This window comes from Ovis canadensis, chromosome 1 (genome assembly GCF_042477335.2).
Source record: "Ovis canadensis isolate MfBH-ARS-UI-01 breed Bighorn chromosome 1, ARS-UI_OviCan_v2, whole genome shotgun sequence".
Taxonomy (NCBI): Eukaryota; Metazoa; Chordata; class Mammalia; order Artiodactyla; family Bovidae; genus Ovis; species Ovis canadensis.
In genome coordinates this window covers 181,456,459-181,472,936 of record NC_091245.1, presented here as the reverse complement: position 1 = coordinate 181,472,936, position 16,478 = coordinate 181,456,459, and the positions used below count along the sequence as shown (strand labels likewise).

The 16,478-nt window shown below is 39.8% G+C and overlaps 1 protein-coding gene and 1 non-coding gene across 7 annotated transcripts in view; one reads left to right on the top strand and one right to left on the bottom strand.

Annotated features, from left to right (window-relative positions):
• Positions 1-16,478, top strand: part of SPICE1 (spindle and centriole associated protein 1) — a 62,188-nt gene that overhangs the window by 34,920 nt on the left and 10,790 nt on the right. For all 6 annotated transcript variants that reach the window (XM_069553532.1, XM_069553523.1, XM_069553515.1 and 3 more), the window contains 6 exons: positions 4,204-4,346; positions 4,536-4,673; positions 5,146-5,411; positions 9,447-9,578; positions 13,914-14,058; positions 15,196-15,420. In XM_069553532.1, the coding sequence (XP_069409633.1) occupies positions 4,204-4,346; positions 4,536-4,673; positions 5,146-5,411; positions 9,447-9,578; positions 13,914-14,058; positions 15,196-15,420 (1,049 nt within the window). The remainder of the gene's footprint in view (positions 1-4,203; positions 4,347-4,535; positions 4,674-5,145; positions 5,412-9,446; positions 9,579-13,913; positions 14,059-15,195; positions 15,421-16,478) is intronic.
• Positions 14,744-14,816, bottom strand: TRNAC-GCA (transfer RNA cysteine (anticodon GCA)). The gene has a single exon. It is a non-coding gene; the product is annotated as a tRNA-Cys (tRNA).

Sequence of the window (16,478 nt, the reverse complement as noted above, 5' to 3'; positions counted from 1 at the left end):
GGTAATGTTTGCCACCATTAGGCTCTCAGCTCTCCTTTTCTCTTTGCAGTCATTTTGAGCTGCCCCCATTCTTTGCAAAGGTTTCCTGCAGGAGCTCAAGAAATATCTTTGTTGGAGCTTGATGCTTATTTTTATACTTAGAGGTAGTTTGAAGTTAGTAGCATTCTCTCTCTTCCAATAATATAGAAGGTTTGGGTTGTGTGCTGTTGTATTTGCTTTTCTGTTTCCTGTACAGTGTTTGGAGGATATGTCGAGTAATTCAAATTTAGCTGGTCACCATTTTCTTCAGAATACCTGGAAATATGTATCATCTTTTAAGTACTTTTCTTTCAGAACCTAAATGTAACAGATCTTGTACAGAATAACTTTTATTCTTTACACTTGAAGTAAATAATTTTTTTCCTTGAGTAGGTTAAGATTAGTTTTATCTGATTAGTTGTTTGAAAAGGCAGTTTCTAACTGATGAATACCTTATGTCTCAAAATGTTACTTATTGACTGCTGAGCATGGGGTATTAATAGAAGATGAATTAGACTTGGAATCTGGGGACTAAGTCTTTGGTTACTTACTATTTAGATCATCTCTGGTCTTTATTTCCTCAGTTGTAAAATATGAGGAGGGTAGAAAATAAGACTTCTAAGGTGCCTGCTGGTCTGAAAATTTCTGTGAATTCTGTGAGTTCTTGTGAGGACGGAATTGATTTCTCATATGATAATATTATACATTATCAATAAATCTGTAACCCAATCCTCAGAAATCTCTGCTGAGTCATTGGTGTTTTGGGGGGTCAGCACATTCCAAGTGAGGAAGCAATGGCTGTAAGCCTTTCTCTTACTTAACCCTTACCACTACCTTACTTCCTCTGTAGACCTTTGTATTACAAGCTAGGGAGAGGAAGAGATGATGTTGGAGGCATTCATCATGCGAAAAAAGGGAGAAAGAATTGAGAAGAAGAAATCCCAAGTGGCAGAAAACAAATGACAAGGAAAATTGCTCTTTCCAGTAGGCTTGGGTAGCTTCTTTTGGATGGGATGTAAATTAGAGATGCTGATATTCCTAAGTTGTCTCTGAAATAAAGTCATTAAAATACTGTTATAATTGATGCTGCCATAAAAGAGAATTGGTGCACTTGTCCTTCTCTCCAGAGCCTGCTTTCCTAACAGTGACTCCTAATTTGAACATCTTTTGCAATCTGAAGAGTAAGGATTTCTCAAATCAAGTCCTGGTTTCTTCTTGCTTAAGAGTTCTTCTCTCAGTTTCTCTCTTTACTCTTGGGTTTCAGCAAGAAGAAAAGCAGGCTGCATGTTCAGCGCGTGCTTATATGTGGTCGCTTCAGTCTTGACTCTCTGTGACCCTGTGAGCTAGCCTGCCAGACTCTCTGTCCATGGGGATTCTCCAGGCAGGAATACTGGAGTGGGCTTCCCCCGTGTTGGCAGGCAGGTTCACCACTGTCTGCACCTGCACGTTCAGTACTTTTCCTTGTAAACCTTGACAGATAAATATCCAGTTTCATTGCTTACAAATTCTGCTTCCGCACACAACTCAGCTTGTCTACTGCTTTATAGTAAGGATTGCCTTTTTGCCAGTTTTCAATAACATGTTCCTCATTTTCTTCAGAATCCTCACCAGAAGTGTCTTTAATATTCACATTTCTACCAGCATTCTATTTATGATGATATGTTGTTTTCTCAGATGATACAGGCTTTCTCTACCATGCTCCTCACTTCCTCTTGAGTCTTCAATGGAAGAATCTTTAACATTCATATTTTTACCAGTAATCTTTTCAAGGCAATCAGGTTTTTTCTGTTGTTGTTCAGAACTTCAGTTGCTGAGTCATGTCCAACTCTTTGCAGCCCCATGGACTGCAGCACGCCAGGCTTGTCTGTCCTCCAATTATCTCCCAGAGTTTGCTTAGATTTGTGAGTCAGTGATATGATCCATGGAAAGGAGGCTTTTTCTATCATTCACCTAAAAATTATTCTAGCCTTTATTCATTATCCAGTTCCAAAGCTACTTTCATATTTTTAGGTATTTGTTACATCAGCACTCCATATCTTGATAGCAAAATCTGTATTAATTTTCTGGGGCTGAGTTAACAAATTTCTACAAACTAGGTGGCTTCAAACAGCAGATATTTATTCTCTCACAGTTCTAGGGGCCAGAGATCCTAAATGAGTTTCACTAGACTAAAGTGACGATGTTGGTATTGCCACGTTCCCTCTGGGTGCTCTAAGCGAGAATGCATTCCTTACCTCTTTCAGCTTCTGGTGGCTGAAGGAGTTCTTTGGCTTGTGTCCACATCAGTCCAGTCTCTGCCTTCTCTTTCATGTCACCTCCTCTGCTTGTATGCATCAAAATCTCCCTCTGCTTCCCTCTTAAGGATGCATATGATTGCATTCAGGGCCCACTTGGAGAATCCAGAATCATCTCCCTATCTCTGGATCCTTAGCTTAATCACACCTGCAAAGTTCCTTCTTAGTCAGATAAGGTAACATTCACAAGTTCCAGGGATTAAGTTATGCATGTCTTTTTAGAGGGCCATTCTTAAGCCTACCATAGATAGTATTGGATTATTATTTTGTTGTTGCTGTTTGATACAACCTGATTATTAAAAGTATAAACATTAGGAGACAGTAATGGAGTTCAAACTGGTTTGGATTTTCCCAAGTTGTACAGAAATCTCATTATGACACTTTTCTTAGGATTTGTCCTGAAGGTTGTATTTAGACCTAACTCATACTATACAATGCAGGAGACGCAGGTTCAATCCCTGGGTTGGGAAGATCCCTTGGAGAAGGAAATGGCAACCCACTCCAGTATTTTTGCCTGGAGAATCCCATGGACAGAGGAGCCTAGCAGGCTATAATCCATGGGGTCGCAAGAGTTGGACAGGACTTGGTGACTAAACCACCATCACCTATACTATGTTGCACTAGGAGTCTTCTTGATGCTTTGATGACTAGCCATAATGTGCTTGGACCACATTACAGGCCTTTTGTTAATTAAACTTTGTAGCAGCTAGTGTTCAATGTGCTGTCCACAGGTTGCTTGAAAGCAGCTCCACTATGTTAAGGTGTTTGGAGTCACTTCCTCTGCTGTTTTAAATAAGACTTCCTCTGTTGTTTTCTTATAACAGTTTCATTGATTTATAATTCATATACCATACAATCTACCCATTTAGAGTATAATATTAACAGAATTTGAGATTCTTTTTTAGATTCTTTTCATTGAATTGTGTGACCCATAATCAGTTTCAGAACATTTTCATTACCCTCAAAAGAAGCCCCACACTCTTTAATAGTCAGATCCCATTTTCTCCCAAACCTTTCACCCCACAGTCTAATCTATTAAATGATTATGTGTGTGTGTGTTTTGTAATCTCTGTAGATTTGCCTGTTCTGGACATTTTCTATATAGAATCATGCAAAATGTGATCTTTTGTGTCAGCACTCCATATCTCGATAGCAAAATCTGTATTAATTTTCTGGTGTCTGGTGTCCATCACATGTTTTCAAGATTCATCCATATTTCTAGTGTGTTAGCACTTCACTTTTTTTTTTTACCACTGAATAATGTTCTTTTGTGTGAACAGAACACATTTTATTATTCATTCATCAGCTGGTAGACATTTGGGTTGTTTCTATTTTTAGCACCCTCCCCTTTGAAATATTAGCCCAATTGGGAAATAGGCAAACAAATCAGACAACTAGAGATTGACAAATCAGCTTTATCACTGATAAAGATGATTACAGCAAAGGCTCCTCTTTCTCACCCCCTGCACTGCAGCTCTTCTCATTCTTCTTCCCGCCTCCCTGACACACAGGGGCAGGATCTGCTCCAGTCACTTTACTTAAGTGATGAGCAGAGACTGTGCTTGGAGAACCAGCTCCTTCATCAAAACCATGTACTTTCTCTAGAGAAAGAGAGGGGAGGATGGAGCCTATAGCACAAAACTTCAGAAAGGGCAGATCACTCTTGTTTTGGGAGCCCTCCTAGCTAGGAAACTGGAGGGGAGATGAACAGTACCTTCTAACATCGAGAAGACTGGCATTTTAGTTCTTACCTTGTAAATTAAAGCAAAACATATTTCTCTTTGATTATGAATTATTAAATGTTTCTTCACATCAAACATGTAAACAGTTGAACAAGTTAAATGATAGTACTTACTAATGCTAACATAACTTGTTGTCCTATAATTTATAGGTTTCTCCACCAAATAAAGGAAGAAAATTCTGAGTTAATTAATAAACTATGGACTGATATTCAGCAGAAAGTAGCAACACAGTCACAAATAACAGCCTCTTCAGGAACTCCATCATCTGCTTCTCCATTAGGAGAACAAAAAGGTTTGGTTCCCCCACTGCATTATTTCTCCCAGAGTAGTAGCTTACTTTCTTTCTTGAACCCAGTAATTTTTAAAGGAATGTTACTTGGTTTTCACTGTCTTAGCCTGATTGGTAAATACTGATTGACTTGTTGGTTGAAATGCTTAAAAATATTTTTGTGGTTCATTTGAGATTCTTTTGGAATTGTAGCTGCGTTGAATGCTACCAGTGCTGTTAAGAGAATCCATACGAGGCTTCAACCTGAAGAAGCTACTGAGACTCTAGACTCAAGCTATGTTGTGGGACAGGTGCTAAACTCAAGGAAGCAAAAACAGCTGCTAAATAAAGGTTCAGTCTCTTAATTGACAAAATGGGTTATTATGACTCAGAGAACTCAAACAGGGGCTCTGTATCAACCTACAGAGGGGTGGGATGGGGAGGTTATACACATTTAAAAATAAATAAAATAAATTCTCTGTTTTGGAAGCATAAAAAAAAAAAAACAACTATGTAACTTGATATAGCTATCTTAGCTTCTTAGTACATGTCTCTCAAATTCATCCAGTCAGATCGCGCAGAGTAAGAGGTTGTTGAATGGTAGCCATTTAGTGCCTCCTTTTTTTCCATGTAACTCTAGAAGGGTGATTCTCATTCATTTATTACAGATAGTATAAATCTGGTTTAAACAGTGTAGATTCTTCGTGAGAAAATGATGATACCTTCTGTAAAAAAATCTTTTATAAATTGTGAGCAACAGTCGGACGTTTTTGTAGTTTAATTTTTCCTGGTCTTAATGGAGAATGACTTCTGTCATTATCAGTGAAAAGAAAACCAGATTCACGTGCTCCTTCCAAACAGAAGAGTAGCGTGTTATCAGCCAGCACTGCCTCCACAGACTTACCAAGTAGCAGTAACCCCAGCCTGGATGTCCTCAAACACATGATACGTGAAGTGGAACATGAAATAGAAGAATACGAACGGTGGACAGGCCGCGAGGTCCAGGGACTCCAAAACAGTCAGGGTCTCACCGGCTTCACCCTGTCCCTCGTGAGCTCACTCTGTCGCCTAGTTCGGTACCTTAAAGAGGTAAGGTTAATTAGCGTCTACTCTTCCAGTAAACTGATGGCAGAATTGGGTAGGTTTTTCCCCTCTACACTTAAATTATTGCATTCTCCAAATAAAGTATTGTCAAATTTGAGTAGCTTTGTTTAAAATGCCTCAGCTTTGGATTATCTGTTGGAAGGGTTTATCCTCTTAATTTTCCTCTACATCCTGATAACGATATGCCAGATAAGTGGTGTTGATTTTAGTTTGGTAAATAGGTAATAACTAAGCGGTAATTAGTTAGGTCAATCTGCTATAAAGATAATTATATCTTGTGCTAATAGTTAATATTACTGTTTGGCAGTTATAGATTAATTAAACTACTAATCATGTCCTCGTTCTACTTCTTTTCTCTGCTTGCTCCACCCACTTCAGTTCAGCTTGGTGAGTGGTATACTTGTGATCTGTAGACACAGATCAGGAAAATTCTTTTCTGATTCCTCCAGCTCCATTTTTCTTTCTCAAGACTGCTTTGGCTAGGGACTTCCCTCATGGTCCAGTGGTTTAGAATCTGCCTGGCAATGCAGGGGACGTGAGTTACATCCCTGGTTGGGAAACTAAGACCCTACATGTCGCAGAGCATCTGAGCCCGTGTGCCACAACTACTGCAACTGTGCACTCTGGAGCCTGTTTGCCACAACTAGAGAGGGCACTGCACGATCCCTGTGTTGCAGTGAAGATCCTGCATGCTGCACCTAAGACCTGGTGCAGCCAAATATGTTTTAGAAGAGATTGCTTTGGCTATTTGGGGACTTTTGTGTTTCTATACAGATTTTAAGATTTTTTTGTCTTAGATTTGCAAAAAATGACATTGGTAACTTGATAGAAACTACGTTAAATCTGTAGGTTACTTTGGGTAGTATAGTCATTTTGATAATACTGATTCTTCCAATCCAAGAACATGGTATATCTTTCTATCTGTTTGTGTCATTTTCAATTTCTTTTATCAGTGACTTATGGTTTATACAGGTCTTTTGTCTCCTTAGGTAGGTTTATTCCTAGGTGTTTTCCTCTTTTTGATGTGATAGTAAATGGAATAGTTTCCTTTTTTCTGATTTTTTATAGTAAGTGTACAGAAATGTATTAATGTTATATAACACAACTTTACCAAATGTATTGATGAGCTCTAGCAGTTTTCTACTAGCATCTTTAGGATTTTCTACATATAGTAGTAGTATTAGTCACTCAGTTGTGTCTGACTCTTTGTGACCCCATGGACTGTAGCCCATCAGGCTCCTCTGTCCATGGAATTCTCCAGGCAAGAATACTAGAGTGGGTTGCCATTCCCTTCTCCAAGCATCTTTAGGATTTTCTGTGTATAGTATCTTGTAATCTGCAAATCTGACAGTTTTACTTTTTTTTTAAATCCAATTTGGATTTTGTTTATTTCTTTTTCTTCTCTAATAACCATGGCTAGGACTTCCCAAACTATGTTGCATAAAAGTGACAAGAGTGAACATCTTTGTCTCGTTCCTGATCTTAGAGGAAATTTTTTCAGCTTTTCACTGTTGAGTATGATGTTAGCTATGGGTTTGCATATATGGCTTTTAATATGTTGAGGTAGGATTCCCTCTGTGCTTGCTTTCTGAAGAGTTTTTATCATAAATGGATGTTGGATTTTGACAAAAGCTTTTTCTGCATCTGTTGAGATGATCATGGTTTTTATTTTTCAGTTTGTTAACATGGTATCTCATGAGGATTGATTTGCAGATATTGAAAAATCCTTGCATCCCTGGGATAAATCCCACTTGCTAACGGTGTATGATTCTTTTAACATATTGTTGGATTCAGTTTGCTAGTATTTTGTGGAATATTTTTGTGTCTGTGTTCATCAGTGATATTGGCCTGTAATTTTCTTTTTTGTTGGATCTTTGTCTGGTTTTGGTATCAGGGTGATGGTGGCCTCATAGAATGAGTTTGGGAGTGTTCCTTCCTCAGCAGATTTTGAAATCATTTCAGAAAGATAGGTGTTAACGCTTCTCTAAATGTTTGATAGACTTCACCTGTGAAGCCATCACGTCCTGGGCTTTTGTTTGTTGCAAGTTTTTAATTCAGATGCTGTTGTATTTAGTGTGCCCCAGAGGTCTCTTAAACTGTCATTTCTTTTCATTCTTTATTCTCTTCCATGGCAGTTCTTTCCACCATTCTTCCAGCTCACCTGTCTGTTCTGCCTCATTTATTCTGCATTAATTTCTTCTAGTGTATTTCTCGTCTCAGTTATTATATTGTTCATCTCTGTTTATTCTTTGTATCTTCTGACTCTCTGTTCAATATTTCTTGTATCCTCTCAGTCATGCCTCCTTTCTTTTTCTGAAGTCTTGGGTCATCTTTACTACCATTGCTCTGACTTCTCTTTCAGGTAGATTGCCTAGCTCCATTTCACCTAGCTGTTCTTCTGGGGCTTTATCTTACGCCTTTGTCTGGAACATAATCCTGTGCTGTTTCATTTTGTTTAACTTTCTGTGTTTGTGGTCCCGGGGGTTCTTGTTTATAGTTTCTCTTCTGGTGTCTACCTCCTAGTGGATGAGGCTTTTCTCAGAGGTTTGTGCAGGTTTCCTGGTGGGAGGGACTGGTGGGTGGAGCTGAGTCTTGTACCTCTGGTGGGCAGGGCTGTGTCAAGGTGTTTAGAGATGACTGTAGACTCAGGAAGACTTTAAGCAGCCTGTTTGCTGGTGGGTGGGGCTGTGTTCCTGCCCCATTGGTTGTTTGGCCTGAGACATCCCACCACTGCCGCTTTCGGACTGTGGGGTGGAGCTAGGTCTTGGCATCAAAGTGGTGGCATCCAGGACAGCTCACACCAGTGAATACCCAGTACCTCCACAACCAATGTCCTTGTTTCTACAGTGAGCCACAGCCACCATCTGCCTCCCTGAGAGACCCTCCAAGACCAGCAGGTAGGTCTGGCACAGGCTCCTATGAAGTCACTGCTTTTTCCCCTGGGTCCTGATATGCATAATACCTTGCCTGTGCCCTCCAAAAGTGACACTTCTGTTTCTCCCAGTTCTGTGCAGTTCCAGTGATCAAGCTCCACTGGCTTTCAAAGCCAAATACTGTGGGGGCTCCTCCTCCTGATGCCAGACTGGGGAGCCTGATGTCAGACTCAGAATTCTCCTGTGGGAGAACTTCTGTGATATAGTTATTTTCCAGTTAGTGGGTTGCCCACCCAGAGTTGATGGGATTTGATTGTTTCATGAATGCACCCCTCCTACAATCCTGTTGTGGCTGCTTCTTTGTCTTTGGAAGTAGAATATCTTTTTTGTCTGTAGATGGTTATTCAGCAGTTAGTTGTGATTTTGGTGTTTTCATGATAGGAGGTGAGCTCAGGTCCTTCTACTTCACCATCTTGTGGAGATCTATCTAAATTTGCTTTTTACAGATTTGTTTTACTGTCAGACTTGTGACAGTCTTAACATTCTTACATCTATAGGTTAGGAATCTCTAGAAGTGTACTTTTGGCTCTCTGAACATATTACAGGCTTAGAAGCATGTACGTTTTAGTTAATCACTTGTTTTATGAAGCTTAATCATTTAAACCTGTTTTTTATTTTTAATTATGTTTTAAGAAACTTAACTTTTGAACTGGGGATACATTTACCATGGTATGCAATTCAAAGATAATGAAAGACTGCATGGTGAAAAATCTAATTCCTACCCCTGACTTTCACTTAACATGTTTACTTCCTGTAGCCAACTATCATTATCACTCTGTCCTAGAGATGGCCTACATATATTCTAGCAGTTGGTATATGTACTTCCTTCCATTCTCTTCTACAAAAATTGTAGTTGTTTGATTCTACACATCATTCTGTTCATTGTTTTATATTAAAAGGAAGGTGATAAAGCAGTACATGTTAATGAAATATAAACCTTTTAATAAAATATTTAATTCTTATTACTGTCACATAATATATACTTTGTAAGTATTCTCTTCTTTGATAGCTTTGATTAGAAACTTTTAGTTTGCAACATGTGATGCTATGGAGGGGAGTTTATTTGATTTTTTTTTTTTTTTGGTAGAGTGAGCTCCAACTGCGTAAAGAAGTAGAGACAAGGCAGCGACTGGAACAAGCATTAGGTGATCATCGAGAGCTCATTGATGCGCTGACAGCTGAAGTTCTTTTCCTTAGAGAAGAAAATACTGCTACCCAGGTATTTAGATAAGATCCCAAACTTTTCTGTGTTTAGTCGTATAAAACATCTTTACAGATGTATGAGATTCTCTTCTAGTTGCCTTTGATTTAGTTGTGCTGGTGTGATTATTTATCACTTCTTTAGTATCCTCAACAGTAACTTTTCAAGACTATTTATTATATTGGAGGTACTATAGTAGAAACTTGAATTATAACTAGTATAGAAGAAATATCCTGTCTTTAAGAAACTTATATTTACTGAGAAAGACAGAATCTACGTTTAAATGATAACTACTCATATTATAGTGGTTTATCCAATATGTGAAATGAGTGTTATGACAGCTGCTTTTCATTTTTAAATAACAGAGGATACCCTGTGAGGAACCCTCCTATAATATATGCCATTTAAAGTTGTTTATAGTATCTTTATTCATCTTTTTGTCAAACAGTGGTTATAATAATTACTGATACTTTTATTTATCAGCCACAAGAGACTAGGAACCTAATCAGTAGCAGACAAGTTGTGTTTGTGTCAATGGATATTAGATATAAGACATGCAGTTTTTATTGATATATAGTTCACATCGAGTTTCTTTAAAACTGAAGTGTAATTGTTTTACAGTGTTGTGTTGGTGTCTCCTGTACAGCAAGAATCAGCTGTATGTGTGCATACATTCCCTCCCTCTTGAGCCTGCTTCGCACCCCCACCATCCCACACCTCTAGGTCATCACAGAGCACTGAGCTGAGCTCCCTGTGCCATGCACGCTTCCCACTAGCTCGCTGTTTTATGCATGGTAGCATATATATGTCACTGCTACTTTGTCAGTTCATCCCACCCTCTCCTTCCCCTCCTGTGTCCACAGTCCATTCTCTACGTCTGTGTCTCTATTCCTGCCCTGCAAATATATTTTTCAGTTCAATTTTTCTAGATTCCATATATATGCATCAATATATTTGTTTTTCTTTTTCTGACTTACTTCACTCTATATGACAGACTCTAGATATAGTTCACATACCATTTAACGCACCTTTTTGTAGTGTGCAATTTGGTGTTTTTTTCTGTGCCAGTACCATTATCTAACTCCAGAGTATTCTCATCACCCCAGAGAGAAATTCCACACACATTATCATTCACTCTACTCCCTTCAGCCCCTGGAAACCGCAAATCTGCTGTATGTTTTCATAGATTTGTCTGATCTGAACATTTTATCTAAGGGGAATCATGCAATATGTGGTCTTTGGTGTCTGGCTTCATTCACAGCACATCATGTTTTCAGGGTTCATCGTTGTTGTCCTGTGTGTCAGTACCGCATTCCTCTTTCTTGCTCAGTAATATTCTAGTCTGGGCTCTACCACACTTTGATTATCCATTCATTAGCTGAAGGACATTTGAGTTGTTTCCACCTTTTGTGTCTGATGAATGAATAATGCTGCTGTGGACGTTCACGTACAAGTATTTGTGTGAATGTGCCTGCATGCTAAGTCTCTTCAGTCGTGTCCAACTCTTTGCGATCCTGTGGACTGTAGCCCACCAGGCTCCTCTGCCTTTGGGATTCTCCAGGCAAGAATAGTGAAGTGGGTTGCCATGCCCTCCTCCAGGGGATCTTCCTGACCCAGGGATCAAACCCATGTCTCTTACATCTCCTGCATTGGCAGGTGGGTTCTTTCCCACTAGTGACACCTAGGAAGCCCCAGTTGTGTGAGCATATGTTTTCCATTGTCTTAGGAAGATAGGCACTTTCAAAGTGTACTAATATGTTCAGCAAATCTTTATTGAGCACTTACTGTGTATCTGGCACTGTTCTAGGTGCAGGAAATAGAGTAGTGAATGACCAAAAAATCTTGGTCCTCAAGGAACTTACATTCTAAATAAGCTTTGCCCCCTAAAAAGTGAAGTATATTGTTAGTTAGATGGTTATTATGTATTAGAAAGAAAAACAAAGCTCGTAAGAGGGATGGGAAGTGTCTGGGATGGGAGAGTATAAATGGGACGGGACACGTCTGTCTGAGGAGATGAGGGAGCGAGCCTGCCAGTAGCTGAGCGAAGAGCACTCATGCAGAGGAGCAGCGAGGGCTGAGGTCCTGAGGTGGGAGCGTGGCTGTTGAGCTCAGAAGCCACCGAGGAGACCAGGGTGGCGGAGAGGGAGGTGGGAGAGGGAGCACAGGAGACAGGAGCAGGGAAGTCAGATCACAGGGCCGTGCAGGCTGGGTGAGGGCTTGGACTTTTGTTCTGAATGAAATAGGAAACCACAAAAGGGATTTGGGCAGAGATGTGATCTAACTCAGTTGTAAGAGAATCACTCTGGGCGGTTGTTTTGAGATTAGATCAGAGATCACCACCCTGTGTCTGTTTATGGTGACGTTAGTGTCTCAGGACACCTCTAGGCCAAAGAAATACCCAGCAGCTCCATATATTAAGTAGTTAGTGTCAAACAACTCAGTAAGTATTTGTGCATCAACAACTTAGATGCTGTGTGAAAAAAAAATACATGAAAACTGATAGAAAAAGTCTTTTATTTTTTTATTCATGATTAAATAACCACAGTTATTTACTAATGGAACATGTATACCTATTGGGCATTGTACAGCTTCTCATAGCCTGGAATCATATTGAACACCATCACTCTTATTTCCTGTTTCATAATTATTTTTATGCAGTGTTCCTTTTTTAGCATAGCAGCTACTGAAAACTCAGCCTTAGGAAGATATGGTATCATCAAAAGGAGTGTATCTTGATCTAATGTTGAATCTGTGAACACTTCAAGCTAGTAGGTCACCAGTACCTGGCAGATATTGAGCATCAGCAGTTTCCTTGAGAATTTAAAAATGTCTTGTGATGCCCCCGTGAGTCTGTACTGGTGCTCCAGGGTGCAGGTTGGGAGCAGTGTAGGACTAGATTGTAGGTGGCCAAACACAGAAGCAGAATATTACAGACAGGAGTCCAGAATAATTCAGGTGAGACACAGCAGCTTGGTTGAGGTTGTAAGTGGGATAGGTTGTGAAAAGTAACCAAATTTTGAATATATTTTGAAGTCAACCAGTAGGATTTGCTGATGGACAGGATATGGAGTGAAGGAGAAGATGTGAAAGAAGAGTCAGAGTTTTTGTCTGAGCAGTTAGAAGAATGGAGTTGTTATTGATGAGGTGGGAATGTTTAGGAGGAGTTTGGTTTTTTTGTATTTTAAGTTTGAGAAGCCTATGTGAGTTCCTCATGGAGATGTTGAGTGAGCTATTGGATATGTGATGTGGGTTTTGGGAAAAATTTGGACAGATATAAAAATGTTTGCTATATATCATTCAACAGTCCTGTTAATAATATTTCTGACTTCTGACCACACCTGACATTTAGCAAATGTCTGTTCATATTGGAGCTATGTATGTCTCTTTGTATATATACAGTTGATCCTTGAACTGCACCTGTTTGAACTGTGCTGGTTCACTTATATGTGAAGTTTTTTTCAATATGTGTGTACTACAGTACTACAGTCTGTGGCTGGTTGAATCTATGGATGCAGAACCTTGAATATGGAGGGCCAGTGGTAGTTTTACATGAATTTTCCCTGCACAGAGTGTTGATGCCTCTGGAACCCTGTCTAGTTCAAGTGTCAACTGTAATATATAATACATATATACATATTTTATCAGAGAAGGCAATGGCACCCCACTCCAGTACTCTTGCCTGGCAAATCCCATGGATGGAGGAGCCTGGTAGGCTGCAGTCCATGGGGTCGCTAAGAGTCGGACCTGACTGAGCGGCTCCACTTTCATGCATTGGAGAAGGAAATGGCAACCCACTCCAGTGTTCTTGCCTGGAGAATCCCAGGGACGGAGGAGCCTGGTGGGCTGCCATCTATGGGGTCGCACAGAGTCGGACATGACTGAAGTGACTTAGCAGCAGCAGCAGCAGCAACACCAACACTATTTTATATACATTACCATACATTTTTATAATGCTTATGTTTATCAGTTTAAATACCTGAATAATATCCTGTTGCGTTTCCTCTTTGGTCTTTTGAGGTAGCTTAAGAGTCAGTAAGTATCATCATCAGTCAATAGGTATAAAATCTATTATAAAAGAGATTTTATAAATTGAAAGCCCTATGAAAAGGTTCATTCTTATTATTGTAGCAGTGTATTTATTAACTAATAATATTCCATAATTTATTTAACCATCCTTCTAACAAGAAATTTACGAAAATGTTTATAATTATATATTTTCATTAATGCATGGTTTTAGTATATGAATAAAAGTCTGAAATTCCTAGAGTATTTAAAACAATGATGTAGATATACACACCTAGGTGATTTGCTGTCTGATAAGCCAATGATATTATTTTGTTCATTTTTCTTTAGGCGAGACTTCAGCAGTACATGATCACAACAGATGAGCAGCTTATATCACTCACACATGCCATTAAAAACTGTCCTGTGATAAGTAACAAAGAAAGTCAGGCCTTAGAAAGCAGAGCCACAAGTCAGAGAAATATGGATAATCCAGGTGAGAATAATAATCTTACTATTCCAGATGGGCATTAAAATACTTTCAGAGGAAACAAAACTGTAAATCTATATGTAACTATTGTCTGTTCACGGATAGATAGCATTATCATCATTACATTTGCCATAATTATTCCAGCTAATATTTATTGGATACTTGCTCTATGCCAGGTTCTTTTACAGTGTTTTACATGTATTATCTCATTTAATTCTCATAATATAGCTCTCATTTAATTTTCAAAAGAATTTTTCACTCAGTCTTATGAGGCAGGTGTCATTGTTATCCCCATTTTTCAGATGAGAAAACTAAGGCTTGGAGAGAGGGTTGGTAACTTAATAAAGTCACACAAATAGAAAGTAGCACAACTAGCTTCCTAGACATGTGGGAATTTAGTGCCAGCACATTTAATTAGGGAACCCTCGGTTTGGGAGGGGAAGAGATGGTCTTGAGAAGAAAAAAGTACTGAATTTCAGAAATTCATGACCTTAGTTCATTCATGGTGATGCTTTCAAAGCCTTTGTTCACCCCGTGTGCCATCATCATATTGTATTGTATTGTATTGAAGTCGCTCAGTTGTGTCCGACTCTTTGCGACCCCATAGACTGTAGCCTATCAGGCTCCTCCGTCCATGGGATTTTCCAGGCAGGAGTGCTGGAGTGGATTGCCATTTCCTTCTCCAGGGGATCTTCCTGACCCAGGAATTGAACCTGGGTCTCCTGCATTGCAGGCAGACGCTTTACCGTCTGAGCCACCAGGGAAACCCTTCTGCTGTAGGCTTAATAGGACACTGAGCATTTCTTGCTTTTTGCTTTGATGCATGTCTCTGTATAGAAAGAGTTTTATGTATTTAGGAGTGTTTTCTTAGAAGTGGCTGACTCTAAAATTTAACTTGCAAGAGGTAAACTCAATGGCAAGGGCAGATCTTCAGGGGCAATGCTTTTCTCCAAAATAGCCACTTCCTCCCAGTGCTGGCACCACAGGAGCTTGGCCCGTGAGTGACTGCTCAGTGAGGGTAAGGACTAGAAAATGAAGGCTCCAGAGGCCACGTGATTTTGCCCTCTGTGGAAATGCACCTAAGTCTAAATACCTGAAGTGTGCTCATAATTCCTTTGAGTACTAATAGCCTCTCATCTTCAGAGGACCCAGCCGTAAATGCTCGTGTATCCGTGCCATTGATGTTCAGAGGAGAAGACGTGGTTGAGTTCCCACAGGAAGATTTGCCTGTCAAACTGTCTCAGGTGCCAAACCCTCCAGAAAGTGGGAACCTGGCCAGCAATCTTCCAGGACATATATTTGAGCCAGCAGTATTGTTAACACCACCCAGGCAGAAGAGCAACTCAGAATTCTCTCCTTTGCAGGATGGTAAGCAGGCTTCTTCTAAAGTTATATGGCAGTTGTTTTTCTTTGCTTCGTATATGTCATACAGTATGTTCATTGTTCCCTCATAAACAGAATTTGAAAAGATATTGATGACCATATATAACCTTTTAGCTGAAGGAGAGTTTTTCAGAGTGGTTTATATCATGTGCATTATACCTATGGTGAAATGTGACAGTGAATTTCATTATGTATCTGTTCCATCAGGCATTGTAAATGTCAGTTAAACTCAGATCAAAGGACCGGGTCCTTAGCAGTGAAATGCAGAGTAAGGGGGTATCCCATTTGTCTGGATGGTCCAGGGGTATTGTTCAGTCGCTCAGTCGCATCCGACTCTTTGTGACCCCATGGACTGCAGCACGCCAGGCTTCCCTGTCCTTCACCATCTCTCAGAGCTTGCTCAAACTCATGTCCATTGAGTCAGTGATGCCGTTTAATCATCTCGTCTGCTGTTGTCCCCTTCTTCTGCCTTCAGTCTTCCCGGCATCAGGGTCTTTTCTAATGAGTTGGCTCTTTGCATCAGGTGGCCAAAGTATTAGAGTTTCAGCATCATTCCTTCCAATGAATATTCAGGATTGATTTCATGTAGGACTGACTGATTTCCTTGCTCTCCAGGGAGCTCTCAAGGGTCTTCTCCCGTGCCTCAGTTTGAAAGCCTCATTTCTTCAGTGCTCAGTCTTCTTTAGGGTCCAGCTCTCACGTTCGTACATGACTACTGGAAAAACCATAGCTTTGACTATGGACCTTTGTTGGCCCAATGATGTCTCTGCTTTTCAATATGCTGTCTAAGTTTGTCATAGCTTTTCTTCCAAGGAGCAACTGTCTTTTAATTTCATGGCTGCAGTCACTGTTCGCAGTGATTTTGGAGCCCAAGCAAATAAAGCTTTTACCTGACTCTAAATGTTAAGTTCTTCATGTCATGATACTGGTTTCTTCTCTTACTATTCTTTCTGTCTAAATAATCTCACTTTTCTTGTGGCTTCCAATGCCTTCTATGTGCCAGGGACCTCCAGTTTTAGATCTTTGCCTAGATGATCTCTTGA